At 50.4% G+C, this 14,956-nt stretch overlaps 1 protein-coding gene and 1 long non-coding RNA gene across 3 annotated transcripts in view; both read right to left on the reverse strand.

Moving 5' to 3' along the window:
* Window positions 1-1,898: 1,898 nt before the first annotated feature.
* LOC127391584 (uncharacterized) lies at window positions 1,899-10,943 on the reverse strand. Of its 2 annotated transcripts, none has more exons than XR_007891080.1 (3): window positions 10,924-10,943; window positions 4,555-4,740; window positions 1,899-2,285 (listed from the first exon to the last, which is right to left on the reverse strand). It is a non-coding gene; the product is annotated as an uncharacterized LOC127391584 (long non-coding RNA). The 2 variants fall into 2 exon arrangements; XR_007891079.1 differs by lacking the exon at window positions 10,924-10,943 and adding an exon at window positions 6,012-6,898.
* A 1,456-nt stretch (window positions 10,944-12,399) lies between these two features.
* The window catches only part of PPIL2 (peptidylprolyl isomerase like 2), a 69,281-nt gene continuing 66,724 nt past the window's right edge, over window positions 12,400-14,956 (reverse strand). The window contains exon 20 of the mRNA XM_051634473.1: window positions 12,400-13,783. Coding sequence (XP_051490433.1) covers window positions 13,690-13,783 — 94 coding nt within the window. The 3' untranslated portion in view covers window positions 12,400-13,689. The remainder of the gene's footprint in view (window positions 13,784-14,956) is intronic.

Consider the following 14,956-nt stretch of genomic DNA (forward strand, 5'->3'; position numbering starts at 1 on the left):
AGCAAGGCCAAGCCTTATCACCTCTGCTCCTCCTGCTCCATGGCTTTTGCTTAGCAGCAGCTTTCACAAACCCCTCACTCCACTCCCTGCCCCCCCAGCCTCTTTCCTCTCTCCTCTATAATGAAAATTTCTCACAGCACAGAGGCTGCAAACACAAATTAATGCCCTTCAATTACCTACCCATAATACAAAACCAAAAGGTTTCTCATCATTCTTTCAATGTTTACTAAAATAGAGCCTTTGCTCTGGCAGACTTCTCCTTCACCAGCCAAAACTCCCGCTGAAGGTTAACAGCTCCCAAAGTTAATTATTATCTTTCTCTGTTTGCGCAGTGTTTCAGAGTTAAAACATGTAAATACAACTCCCCCGTGTAATTGCTGTGGTCAGCCAGCAACCAGCAGAAAACACAAACACGTCTGTTAGCAGGGAGAGCTGTGAGAGCCCTGCCTGCCCTCCTTGGATCACAGTGTCTGCTTGCCCGGAAAAAAGCCAGGGCAGGATTAAACCATCCTGCTGGGGCTGGCGATTACCCACTGTGAAAACCCCCTCTCAAAATAGCAATTTCTAATCTCTTCTGAGGTCGTTAATCAGGTTCCTAATCCAGCAAAGCTGTCCATACTGTAACATGCTGTGATTCCTGGGCCTTTATTAGAAAGCCCTCTCCATTACAGCATTTACTGGGTCAGGGAACTGATGGCAATGTTTGCCTGGGCAGAAAGAGCTGCAAAATAAATATTCTGTGAGGCAGATCTGAGACAGTGGTTGATGCCATGACCTGTCTGCACCTTACCTGTGAGAGCTGAGCATTACTGGAGGCTCCTCTGCGCAGATATACAATGCACTGCTGTCTCCTAGCTGGAGGTTTTCCTAGGGCTCTGGGTGTGGATGTCTCACTTGGACATTGTGGATACTTCTTGCCTTGGCAGCAGTAGCATCACCTGGTCACAGGCTTTTGCTCCCTGCTCAGCACAGCATGGGGTGGCCAGCACTTGTGGTCCTTGTCCCCTGCACAGTGTCAGATCACATCAGGCCACAAAATTGCAGCAAAACTACCTGCCCCATTCTTTGGCTTCCTAGAAATCCAGCTGCCAGCTTGGCAAGCAGACACCCAGTCCAGAGGGCTTGTTAAATCACCACAGCAGGGACCATGACACAGAGGTTTGCATGACGAAGTGGTTGCAGCTGTGCCAGAGGGTGTGTGGGGGTGGTTCCTAATCTTTGTTTTTTCCATTTGAGCTGTAGAGGCAAAGCAGCCCTTGGAAACAGCACCGAGGGCTGCAGCCTGTGGGCACAAGCAGCAAATGGGGTGTTCGAGCTATGTTGCAGCTCTGGTGCCTTGGAGGGATCCTGGCTGGTTCAAGGTGCAACATCTGAGCTCTCTGACTGTACGAGCTGTTGTTCTGGTGCCTGTTAGTGAGCATTAACACGCTGCTGTTTGGCCACTCAAAAAATCCCAAGACTTGTAACAAGAGATGGGGTTTACCCAGTGCTGTTGGTGTAACAGGCTTCATGGAAACTTCTCTGGTTTCTGTGGATGTCAGCTCTGAAAATCAAGCTTATCTTCTCTGAGCCATGCAGTAGGTCCCTAATTTGAATTACATATAAGAGGTGAGGGCAGCAGACAGGCTGTGGGAACACCTCCAGCTTTCACAACAAGAGTCAGTGAAATCTGCCCCTGGGTTGAGCCAGCTGAGCGTCCCAAGTACCAGCAGCAATATCAGTAGAGTTGGTGGTTACCCCTCTTCCTCGTTTTTTTCCATTTTCCCCCTTTTTCCACTTTCACTTGAGACTGAGCTCCACAAATGTTTGATTCTCTGGCGCTGGACCGAGCAGCAGCAATTGGCTCTGTCCTCCCAGGGAAATCTCCTGCAGTTGGCACTGCCTGGCTCCAACACTGCCTCAAACCCGGCTGAAAATGCCTGTGCCAGGACTGCCTGCAGTCCTGCCAGGACACAGGACACTGGGCAGGGACTCGTCTGTGTGTGGGTAGCTCATGGGACAGATCCTGAAGCCACTTGACAGGCAGGGACATGGACCTGAAGACTGTCCCCTCTGCTCCCCATTGCTCAGCACCCTGCTACAGCTCTGAATGACATCTCCTTGGTACAGGCTCTGAGTGGCATCTGGTTTGGCTTCGCTGTGGCTCCCTGTGGCCTCTTTTGATTTTAATGGCAGATGAAAGGGTGGCAGGGGAGGGGAGGCTGAACGAAGCTCAGGCTGGTGCCGGGTCCTGGACAAAGTGAGCAGCCCTGCTGCTGCAAGTGGGCGCTTGCGAGTCCTCGCCCCTGGAAAAAAATTAGGCATGCTTGAATAAAGTAATAAATTAAAAAAAAAAAAAAAAAAAAAAATCAGGCCAAGCTTTCGCAACATGTAACTTGTTTTGTTATAGATTAACTGCTGCAGTACACCCCAGGCACTTTGCTGAACTGGCCGTTAAGCCTATTCTCCCCATGCTTTGTTTTTAGGCACACTACAAAATGCCATCCGTGCTTTATGAGGAGGTCACGGACTGCAAAGATGTTTGTCTTGTCTCTGTACATCTCCAGGCAGAAGGAAGTGGGGGTGTGCACATCTAGGCACCCCAGCACTGGGGCTGGGGGATGTGGCCATGGCCAGGACCCTTCATTTCAGTGCTGAGCAGAAATGTCACGTATCGATTGATTATTCTCCCCTGAGCATCTGCCACCTCCCCACTGGGGCTGCCAGGGCCCCCTGTGCCCCCCAGGTTGGCCCTTTGCCAGGCACAGCCACTTCCACCCAGAGCACCAGAATGTTTTGCTGACCCCACAGCCTGTAATCTTACTTCTGGACTTGAGACACCTCCCAGAGCTGCCCTTGGCCCCGTTCCCTGCTCCCTCTGTCCCCAGGACAGGCTGTGACCATCCCTTGGCAGGACAGCCCTGACCCAAGCACTCTGGCTCCCAGCAGATTTCCCCAGCCCTGCCGAGTGTTTGCAGAAAACCCAGTGATTTATTATTGACAGGTCAGCTGGGTGGAGAAAAAAACATGTTGCTCTTTACATCTATTCTTTTTTTTTTTTTTTTTTCCCTTATAACAGAGGTTGCCAATAATAACATAGCAGGAACAGCTCCTGGCCCCTTAACTTTTTCCCTACCCTTTTCTCTAGCAAGTGCCAGCCTGGTTTCTTGCCAGTCCAATGTCTGCTGACAAAGTGTCCAGCAGGAATGCAGCAGGGAATAGTGGTGGTGTGAGTGAGCTGTGCTCCTTTGGCCCCAGATGGTGATGGGGACAGTGGGTGACACCTGGTCCCTTGCTGCCATTTGCAGTCACTGGGTGTTGACAGCCAACCCTGCCCAAATAGCTGGTTATGGAAATACAGCTGGATGAAAAACAAAATCAACACAGATAGACTAGTGCTCCAGGATGGGAATTTTCTGGGAATATATTCATCCTGGAAATGAGAAGAGAGTTCCCAGGCTTTTTAGTCCTGCAGGACTAAGGGTTGTTGGGGGGTGGCACTTGCTACAACCCTGCATGACCACAGTGGACAAAGAAGCTGAGAAACTCTGACTACCCCTGGTGAGGTGGGGGTTGGTTGTGTTAACAAGTCTATTGTCTGCACTGGGTGTGGGGCTGGTGAGAGAGCCCAGCACCCTCAGAGTGTGGGTAAGGACATTGTTTGCCTTATGGGCCGGTGGGAAATACATCAGTGTCTTAAAATGTGACCCTGCAGGTAATTCACTATGTAAACATATGCTCTTAAATAATCAAAGCTGTAAAAGTCAGTTAACATCTTCCTTGTGTCTCTGCCTGTCACTCTACAGATCTCTGCAAGGTTTGTGGTCATAAAGCCCAGCCAAAAATGAACTAATGCAGCTGAGGACCCAGGAATGATGGAGACCAAAAGACAGCCCAGGATGGGTGGAGATTGAGCAGGATGGAGAAAGCAGGATTATTGCCTGGGGTGAGGCTGGTGTTGCCCAAACTGGGACAGGGAAGGGCCAGCACCTGGCCATGCTCCCACTAGCTGGGATGACTGCAGGACCTGGACATGCTGTCTCTGGGCAAAGCAAAGCTGCATCCCTTTGACCACTGAAGCTCGGGAGTCCCATTTGCCTCCAATCTCTTTCTAGCAACCCCAGCTCCTCCTGCCCTCCCATTTTCCCTGCTGCCTGGGGTGCCCAGTGGTGGGAGCAGCCACTGGAGAGACAAGCAGGCTGGTCCCAGCATTCCAGCTGGGACGGCAGAGCCTTTCTCCCCCTGCAAGCCCTGGGCTCCCCCTTCCTGTCCCCACCATGGCACTGGCCCACAAACCCAGCTGCAAACCCAGGCTGAGCAACAGCTCAGCTCTGGGAAACTGGGCAGGAGCCAAGGACTTTGATCCCCAGCCATAAAAACCTCCTCCACAAGCTGACTTCTCTTGCGAAATCACCTCCTGGGGGGGCTGAGCTGACGCATGCTGTCCCCACAGCCTTTGTGGCCCCAGAAAAGGGTGTTTGGCTGCTAAGCCACGGGCTCACCAGCAGCCTCGTGCCACAGAGGTGCAGTGCCGGTGCCGGGCAGACACGTGTTGCACCAAATTGATGCATTTACCTTGGACTGGTCCCAAACGCTGCAGAGCTCCTCCCTGGTACATCTGCAAGACCAGCTGAAACCTTCCCAGCTGGGACATGCCAAGCAGAGGGCATGTGCCCAGCATAGCACCAAGCTCTTCTTCTGGAGATGCTCAGTGGGACAGGGCAGGTTGTGGACACAGCACCTTGGGGAGTGTGGCTGGACCTGCAGCAGAGTTAGGAGAAGTAGATATTAGTGTCTGCCTTACAAACCTTAAAAAAGAGGAGGTTTAAATTTTCTCTTATTATTATTATTTTTATTTTTTTTCTATCCAGGGGGTGCTCAGCAGCCACAGCCCACCATGGCTTGGTGTGGTGATGCTGAGCTGTTGGCTCTGAGCCTTGTGCTGTGCTGGGCATGCAGCTTCAGCCTGGCCAGTAATCAGAGGGCCACAGGTGCCCTCTGCTAATGGGCTCAATGAACCACTGATTAACAATTTCTTTTTGCTTATCTTTATTTCAACTCCAGCACCATCCAGCATGCTGGTGGAGCAGGGCTTTTTATGTAATTTAGAGGCAAACGTGGGCAACAGAGGGATATTTTTTTTGTGAAAGCCAGATTGCAGCTTGATCAGGTCAAGGCAAAATGGGGTCTGCACAAATATGAATGTGTAAAAAGACGTCAGAAGAGCATCTGAGGCTTCTCATACCAAGAAGTGCCCCAATGAGGTAAAAACAAACTCTATCCCACTGTCAAAACACCACCAGATCCTCAGAGAAGGCGATCGTCCCCTGTAAGCTGCTGCAAATATCACAGGTTTCCAGGTGGACACAGAAAGTGCAGGACCAAGGTTCCTGTGGTTACAGCCAGCCCCACCATGAGCTACTTTTATTTCACTATTCTGTGGTTAAACTCTTATTAGCATTTTTGCTCCTTTATTTATAACTGCAGCTTTGTCTCTCACACCCACGGGCACATGTGTCAGCGAGATGCCTCTGCCTGATCATCCTGGGAATGTGTCTCAATCTGCCACCACATCCCCCCCACTCATCCCCCTGGGCTGAGAAGTTTAGGACATTGGAGCCATGAAGTCTTCAGCATCACCCAGCCGTGGCTCCCCAAGTATGGCCAAAACTTGGAGTGGTTTTCCATTCTGCCAAGTCATTGGAGTTATTTCCAGTGCTCTCCTCCCTGCCTCAGAATCACAGAATCACTTAGGTTGGAAAAGACCTCTAAGATCATCGAGTCCAACCATTAACCCTACTCTACCAAGTCCAGCACTAAGCCATATCCCCAAGCGCCACATCTAGATGACTTTTAAACACATCCAGGGATGGTGACTCAGCCACCTCCCTGGGCAGCACATTTCAATGTCTGACAACCCTTTCCATGAAAAAGTTCTTCCTAATGTCTAGTCTAAACCTCCCCTGGAGCAGCTTGAGGCCATTTCCTCTTGTTCTATCAGCGGTTACTTGTGAGAAGAGACCAGCACCTACCTCTTTACAAGGTCCTTCCAGGTAGTTGCAGAGGGTGATGAGGTCTCCCCACAGCCTCCTTTTCTTCAGACTGAACAGCCCCAGTTCCCTCAGCTGCTCCTCATAAGACTTGTTCTTGAGGCCCTTCGCCAGCTTGGTCGCCCTTCTCTGGACACGCTCCAGCACCTCAATGTCTCCCCACCGCTGGGCTCCAGCATGTACAGGCTCTCACCTGTGCCTGGATTTTATGATTTTGCAGCCTGGAGCTGCTCCCCTCCAGGGTGAGTGATTTTCCTGCAGGACCCACTTGGGTCCCCTGGGTTTTGGGAGTGTCCTGGTGCTGGCTGGGATCCAGCAAAGCTCAGTGCACTGGTGCTGAGCACTGGAGCTTGCTGCAGGGCTGGGGCTGCCGGCCCCCATGGTGCAGCACGGGCTCGGTAGCGTGGGAGAGTTTCCTTTTGTCATTAGCAAGCACACTGAACTTTCCTGTACCCCCCATGAGGTTCCCACGGATTGGAATTAAATCAGGGTTTGGCTCACATTGGCCTCTGTGCAGCGCCTGGGAGTGAGATGTACCGAACTCTGCTCCCAGTGGAGAAGGCAACATCCTCCATGTGCCTTCACCCTCCCACTGTGCCGACCAGGGTCCTGGCACCCACTAGTTCTGCAGAGCTGGGCTCAGACAAGGCACCCATCCCTTTCTCCAGGGAAGGGATCTTTTTTAACAACAACAACAATAATAATAAAAAAATAAAATTCCCAACTCCAAACATGGTTTTTAAGGAAAAACAAATATTAGAAATACTGTCAGTGGCAGACACAAAACACCAAAAATAGCATCTGAAGTTCCCCCGTGCACTCTCCCTGCAGGCAGCCTGCACTATATTTGTCTTCACTTGCCATTTCTGCTGCAATCAATTTGCAATTGCTGCTGGCAAGGAACCCATCTATTAAAAGCTCAACTGAGATCTGTGGTGAAGATGTCGGTAATAAAAAAAATCTGGCCATTCATTAAAAAATAAAATAAAATAAAAAAATAGTGTTCTTCTCCACAGATCCTCCTGGCCCCAATGAACTCCAGTAAAATCATCACCAGCCGTGTTGTCCAGGCTTGGGAGCAGCCCAGCCCACGTGGGGAGGGATTTGCTCTGCAGCTGCTCAGAGGCTTGGAAGCACTTGGCGTTTGCTGCGTGTCGGTGCCTTATCTCCAGGATTTGCTTCAGGCCACCCTGGGGAGGCAGATTCCTCCCGGGTCAATTGCTTTTATCATAAAAACAAATGTTTTCTATCATCCCTTTCATCCCAGGATGAAAGTGCAGATAGAAATCACACGACTCCCCACGCTGCCTTGGTGGGCCACCCTGGTGGGTGCTCACTTCCCCCTCACCCCCCTAAGAAATAGAGTAGGAGGGACAGGGAGGGCAAATGGGAGCCTGAAGGGATCCCTGCCTTTTCCTAAAAAATCATTACAGCGTCACAGAACAGTTTGGGCTGGAAGGGACCTTAAAAATCACCTAGTTCCAACACCCACTGCCATGGATGGCACAGCTCCCACTAGTCCAGTTGCTTGAAGCCCCATCCAACCTGGCCTTGAACACTTCCAGGGCAGGCCCATCCTGTGGGCCCCTCTGGAGGCAGGGAGCTCTGCCCTTGCCTTTCTGCCCTAAAGCACCATGGCTGGGGCTGCTGCCTGTCTGGCTTCTGCCAGACCCAGGCACCGGGGGGGGGTGCGTGTCTGAACCCCCTCAGCTCAGGGAAAGGATGCTGGGGGAGGAAGGAGGGAGACAGGTCATTTTGAAGAGGCTGAAGGCACACAGCCTGTCTAGCCAAGCAAAACAGTGGGGTGACACAATTGCTGCCTATAAATAGAGCCGGGAAGCAAGCATTAGGGAGGGAAAAATAGCTATTCATGCTAAAGGACAATGTTGGCACAAAAGCAAATAGATATAATTAGCTATTAATAAATGGAGGCAAAAGATTAGAGAAAGTATCTCATATCAGAAAAATGAGAGCGTAGAAGGCTTTCCAGGGGGAAGGGTAGGGGACAACTTGACCAGCGTTTAAAACAGACTGTGCCTATTTTTTAAAAACCATTACATTATGAGCTGTCAAATGCAGTCTCTGTGATTGCAGATAGGCCTTTTTTTATGTAGAAGGAAAGATTTGGCCTCCCTGTGACATGAGGAACAAGAGAAAGGCCTGGGAAGCTGCCCCATGCACAGCCCCTTGGGTACAACCCCAACAGCCAAAGCTTCCTGCTCCTTTGGGCAGACAGATTGATCCCAGCCCTTCCAGAAGCCCTCTGCCCACTCTGCCCTTCACAACCCAACAGGGACCAAACCTGCATGGAGGGATGCTCCAAGCTCCAAAGTTTCCCAGCAATGCTGGCCTGCTCCAGGGCTGGGGAGGTTTTTCTCACCACAGTTAAAGCACTGTGCAGGCAGTGGCAGCTCCTGCCAGCCCATCCCACAGAGGCCAGTGAAGGGCTGCTGCAGTGAGTCACATCCTGCAGAGCTGACCCATGATGTCCCTGAACCTTCCTCATCTCCAGAAAATACCAAAGCAACCAGTCTGGAACCATGCATAGAAGAAAAGCCAGCAAGAGATACAACCTGCTGGAAAGAGCTCAGGAAGAGCCCCAGTGGGGGGAGCAGAAGGGTTCAGGAGAGGCAGAAGCAGACCTGGACAAACAAGTATCTGAGGGACAAGTGACAATGAGCACTGAGTTCACTTGCCTCATCCCTGCTGACCTTTAAACAGCAAGGGGTGCAAAGTTGGCACTGGCATTGCAGCAGCCTTGAGACTCTGCAAAACTCTTTGCAGCCCTGTCCTGGACGCAGGGACTGGCACCTGTAGGACACCTGCTTTGTGCCCTGGCTCCATGTGCACCATCTGCTTGGGAAAGACCAGGGTGGAGACCCACAAACTGCCTGGACTCAACCACCCCGACCTTCGTGGCAGAACTGTAGTTGAGCTGTTTGGGGATTGCTGTGAGCAGCTTGGGCAGTGCTTTGCCTGGACAATCCTCAGGACAGCTCTGTTCACCCGTGATAAGAGCAAGAGCCCTGCACAGGCAGGAGGAGAGGCCCCTTATCTGCTACAGTCACCGCAGGCTGCTGCCATGGCTTTGCCTTCCTGCTGGGGAAACTGCAGGATTAATTTTCCCTTGAAGCTTTCACAGAGAGCCTGGTGCCTTTCTGAAAGACACTTTTCAGCCAGTAAGACATTTTTTGCTTGAGTGCAGTATCTGAAGTTATACTGTCTATGCCGTACAAGCAGGTGGGGTAGATAAAGCCGCAGTCCCTCTGCCCTTGAAATTCTTTCATACACTTCTCTGACCCCTGCAGCACCAGCTGTCAAGTGCCTTTGGCCCTGTGCAGCCATGGGGCCCCATCCTGTCCCATCCTGCACAGAGCAGCTTCAGCCTGTGCCTGGGCTAGGGATGAGACCCAAGGGCTGCTCCTTTGGAGCTCAACCAGCTTCCAATAGGGCTGGGGTGCAGGCAGCAGTGCGTGCCTGTGTGTCTAGGTATGAGGGTGACAGAGATGGTTCCTCCTCAGTTGCTATTTCCAGTGGATGAAGTCACCAGGCTGCAGTGCCTGAGCTCAGCCAGGGGTGAGTCAGTGCCAGCCCAGCCACAGCACTGAGTGCAGCCCCAGGCTGACAGGGCGGCGCTGTGATGGCCACGGCCTCAGCACCCTGCAGTGCAGAGGGCTGAGTTCAACAGATTTGGGCTGGGCAGCAGAGTAGTGTCAGGGGCTCCCAGCCCCACCACGGCACCCTGGGCTCAGCTCTTCCTCTTCAGTCCCACCACCAGCTCCAGGGAGCACCAAGGAGATGCTTTTCAGAGCCACCTCAGCATTTGTCCTAAAAGCCATTTCCCTTCAGCAGAAACATCCCTTCCAGGACCATGGGGTGCCCTGATCACAACACACTTTTTGTTTAAAAATCCTTACACACACTCTTGGTTGCAGTCATGGCACAATGCGGTTAAATCCTTTGCCATGGCCGTGATAACAAATGTGCCTTCTGAAGAAAGAGAGGAAGCAAGAAATCCCCAGCCACGCCACGTGGTGTAACCTGTTGCCGGTCGGGGCAGGCAGCTGCCCGCCTCCTTCCTGTGCAGTCTGATTTTGTTTGACTTCTCCAAAGCAAACAGTGTTGAAACCTGGGGGGGTGTTTGGCAAATCTCCTCCCTTGCTTATAAAAGCTGCTTCCTGGCACGAGGCTTCCAACATCCTGTTCCTTCCAAACACTGCTGGCAAAGGGTGGCAGGGGGATCCCAGAAATTCATTATACTTATAAGCCAGCACCTGAGCACTGGGCTTAACCACCAGCTGCAGAGTCCAAGGCTCTGCCACCAGCTAAAGGAACGAACGCAGCCCATGATGGGGTCACCTGTGCCTGGTGGGGGCTGCAAGAGCCCTGTGCACCCACCGATGCTGTACGTGTCTGGTTGCGTGTGGAACCAGTGGCATTGACCCTCTGGCACCCATTGCCTCCCTCTGCCTTCCAAAGGCTCAGCTGCATTTAGCACTTGAGCCCTTCACTGCTTTTGCTTAACCTCCAGCTGTGGCTTGGACATCTGCCACCAATACCAGCCCTTGACATGCCAGCATAGGCAGCATCAAATCAACATGGTGCTTTTGAACCAAAACCCTGTTACCTCTCTGCAAGCCCATCCACATGCAACCATAAAACATGCAGCTGCACTATTTCTGTATCTCTAAAGATAGACTTTACCTTGCTGCCCTTAAAGCCTCAATGCCAGCAGCACAAACTGCACCACCTCAGAGCAGATCTCCCAGGCAGCCACACCGGACACAGCAGCCAGACAAAAGCTACTTCAGCCACCAGTTAAAATTCTACTTTTTCTCTCCAAGAACACTTATTGGAAAAGTGTCAAAGACAAAGAATGTAAAAACGTGCTTACAATAGCAGAGCAGTTCCCAGGAGTAATTTTCTGTAGTAAGGCTGCACAATTCCTGCCTATCCCTCTGGCCACGGCAAGAGCTGCTTTGGGTATTCCTTTAACACACCGTCCTTGCTGGAGAACTAAGAGATTAAAGGGAAAGAAAAGGTTTCAGCAAAACCAGCAAAGAGCCTTCTAAAAACAAGGGTGACACCACACTGCCCTGCTCGCTGAGCACCCACCTAGTGCACCCATCAGTACAGCTCACTCATCTTTTAGAGACCAGCTTGTGTCCCACTGTCCCTGAGGTTTTGTTGATCACAAATAAAGCTGAAGTTTGACAAAAGCTGACCACATATGCAAAAATATAGGTGTGGGAGGGAGAAGAGAGATGGGAATTGAGAATAAAAATCTGCTGCAGGGTCAGGCTGCTTGAGCACTGGTATTATCAGCTGTCCCACAGAGGCCCTGTACAAACCCCAGCCTGGCCACTGACTCAGCACATGGCCTCGGCCAAGTGGCTCCACTTCCACACCCCACAGCAGCACCCTGGGGACAGGCCTGAGCCAGCATCTCCCAGCCTGGGAGGTACTGACAACACCAGGGAGCACCAGCAGCCCAGCCTGGGAACTGGATTTGGGTCAAGTGGTGAACAGAGGCTGAAGAGCTTCACCCTGGCATAGAGCAAAGCTAAAAAGGTTATGCTTGGCCCTTCCTAGAAGCCAGGAAATGGCTTTTTCATGTCCAATGTTATGGCGGGAAATTGCAATGAAACAGGCAATGTTTGGAAGGTCAGCAGTCCTGCCTGCACTTTACATGGCAATGGTCCTTCTCGGACTGCAGTGAGCACTGCCAAAAAGCTGGAGTAGAAAGGGAAAGTGGGTAGTTATCTCTGCAGCCTGCTGCTGCAAAAGGAAACTGTCCCTTATATCAATCTGTAACAAGGACTCTTTCTGAAATAGAAGTCTTTGCCACACCTCTGTTGCATTCCTTGTAATCAAAAGCTCCTTTCTTTCATAATAATATCAATTTTAATTTTGTACAAAACCCCCATTTTCCTCTTTAATTAAACTGCCTATTCCAGGTCCAGCAACACGATGAACCTGACAACTCAAAAATGTGCTGAAGCACTAGTTAGATAGAAGGGATCAATAACAATTTATCTGGAAAAGGCCAGTCCAGGAGAAGCAAGAGGTTTCAGTAAGACACAAGAAACACAGCTTGAGGAAAGAACCATCACATCCCCTGTTCCAGGAATCAAACGTGTTATTTCGAACTTATATGCTGCAAAATGTTGCAAAACAAAAACTCCCTATTATTCTTTCAGACTAGTTTGAACTTCCTATAATTTAAGGAAGACGTAAACATATCCGCAAAGATCCCAGAGTTCCACATGAGCACCTTGAAAAGTAGGAATGAATCATTTCCTCATACAACAATCAACTTTGCAATGCCATGATCTTAGAAGTGACAGTTAAAAAGTCAAAGGACCCAAAAGAAAATAAAAGCATTTAATGTAAAACATTTTACCAAACATTTTTACAGTAATTTCATATAAATGAAGCCTTCTCTTAAAACAAAACCACCAATATAAAGGTATTGCTACAAAGCTGATTACAAAACTATCTCCTGAGCCACACAGAGAGGGAGGGTACTTCTGTCATCTTAAAATGTGAAAGATCAACTGAAAAGTAATGTTCAGAATTGAGACTGCTACATCTAAGTGATGGTAAGACATGTATGGTTTTGGATTAAAATTTCACAGGCTGATATAAATTTATCCCGTAAGACCTTTATTAAGCTTCCTAGTAATTTGTGGGTATGTGGAAATATCTGAGAGGCCTGTCAGCTACATTATATGGTTTTCCCCAATGATGGGAAGACTATGGTGTGTGTTCCCCTGCAAGGAGCAGGCTTTAGGGACGTGTTAAAAATAAAAGTTCTTTCTATACCTGCTCAGTTGCTCCAGGCTGTAGTTCCTGGGACCCAAGGACAGGTTTGAACTGACTGATGCATCCTGGTCCTTCTGGCTGCCAGTGGCTCAGGGACTGCCAGTGACTGGGAGGAACAAGTGATGCAGCTACCCCAGACTCCCCATCTGGATTTGCTGCTTCCCAGGCTGTCAGAGATGCAAGTAGGTACACAGAGAGCTCATGTGGGACTGAATGAGGCCCTATGGAGACTGGCAGCAGTCAGTCCAGCCAGGAGGCAGGCCCACAAACAGCAACAGACAGAGTTGGTGAATTGGTCCTTGATGAGAACTAGCAAAAGGCAGCTGGAAGGGAAGGGCAGGACAGGCTGGAGCCCTCTCCTCCCCTCTGCAAAGCGCTACAGCAGCACAGGCGCTTCCTCACCACGTCAATTCATCCCTTCATTCAGCAGACTTGGCTGGTCTGGAAATGATTACCTGTAAAAGGAGCTCTTTCACCAACGCAGCTGTTCACTGAAGCAGTGTCCTGCAAGGCTGGGCTCTGCCTGGTCTGCTGCCAGCCAGGGAGAGAAAGGCTCCAGCTAATCCCCCGTGGAGCTGGGCTGCCTGCTCCCCACTTAGCAAAACAACAACAAAAAGGCCTTCGAGGAAGACGCAGTGGGGGGAATGCAGCTCTCTAGAAAACAAAGCCACATTAACCAGCCGTAACAAAGCAGCAGTCTTCTTCCCCAGTGGAAGGGCAGGCTGGTGCCTTCCCTCCCCAGGACAGGCTGCCCTTGGGCTCTTGGAGGACACGTGGGAGGCTGCCTTGTGTTTCTTTTTTGCTGTGCTGCTCCAGTGCTAGGCTCCCCATGCTGCTACCAGGAGCTGAAGTCCCCGAAGCCTGTGCTCTTTTTCTCTTTCTTTGCAGCTGTGCTGGTCGAGGGCCCATCATCTTCCACGCTGCGCTTCCTGGAGCCAAAGGGAAAACAACTCTCAGGGGCTATTTACTGTTTGGTGGAACCAGGGCAACTGGATGCCCTTTCTCTCCCAGCAAGACCTATACCAAAGCCAGCCCATTCCTTATCAATTAGAGAGGGGTAGAGCTTTATGCCAGCATGGGGACTGCAGGGGTGTGGGGATGGGGGCCTTTGGCATAACCAAAAAGAGGGAGAGTGTGTCAGTCTGTGGGGATGGCTCTGAACACTTCCAGGAACATGTTCAAAACCCAACAAGCTCTCTAGGGTAGAGCTGAAGATTTAACAACTGTACTTTCTTAGCACAGTCAGGATAAAAATGTGAGCCACAGTTCCCTCTCTTGCCTTCTCACCTACATTTGTGGTAGCAAAAGGTTTTGTGGGGAATTAGATGTAAAGCAGCTGGGCAAGTTTTTAAGATCTTTTCCTGTTTCTTGAGCATGGCTTGTTGCAGCCCTGCTGCTACTCTCAGCCCCTCTGGAGCAGATTTTGCAATCCCATGGGAGCACCATGCAGCCAGCTCACGTACTGTGGTTTTATTGTCAGGTATCAGTAGCTGATGGGGAGAACTGAGAACCCTGAACCTGCTAAAGGGCTGCTATGGACCAAACTCTCAGTTTTAAGACAGGCTGTAAGGAGTGAAGGACTAGGAAAGGGAAGTCCTTTCTATACTACTCAGCCATTTCCACAGAGCTGCAAACTCTGCCAGGGTTTCCTCTGCAAATACAGTGCAGAATGTCAGCAATTTTAAGCTGAACATGGTATTTTAAGGGACAAGCAATGTTTTGTAACTGAAACATCAAACTGACCTACATGGGCTAACATACTTTTGTTCTCTGTTATGCAAATGTCTGTAAGTCATGCAGGGACATACAAGCTGATTAAATAGCTGTCCAGATCTGTGTATGCATAAATACACACCTTTATGCAGCAGACAACAGCGTTTTTGCAAATGCTTTTAGAGGAGCCTGCGAAAAATCAAGTGGAAGGCATTTATTTTAATTTATCCAAAAGTCATGCAAAGCTGCCACTTGGGTGGGATTCTGTGCTGTCCTTAGAAAAGCAAGTGACGCTGCCAATCCCAATGAGTGTACAAAGGGTGTCTGGGAGAGGATGCTTAAGGACAAGCCTGTACAACCAGCCGGGCACCCTGGAGCTACTTGCCAGA

Source organism: Apus apus, chromosome 16, assembly GCF_020740795.1.
Source record: "Apus apus isolate bApuApu2 chromosome 16, bApuApu2.pri.cur, whole genome shotgun sequence".
Lineage (NCBI taxonomy): Eukaryota > Metazoa > Chordata > Aves > Apodiformes > Apodidae > Apus > Apus apus.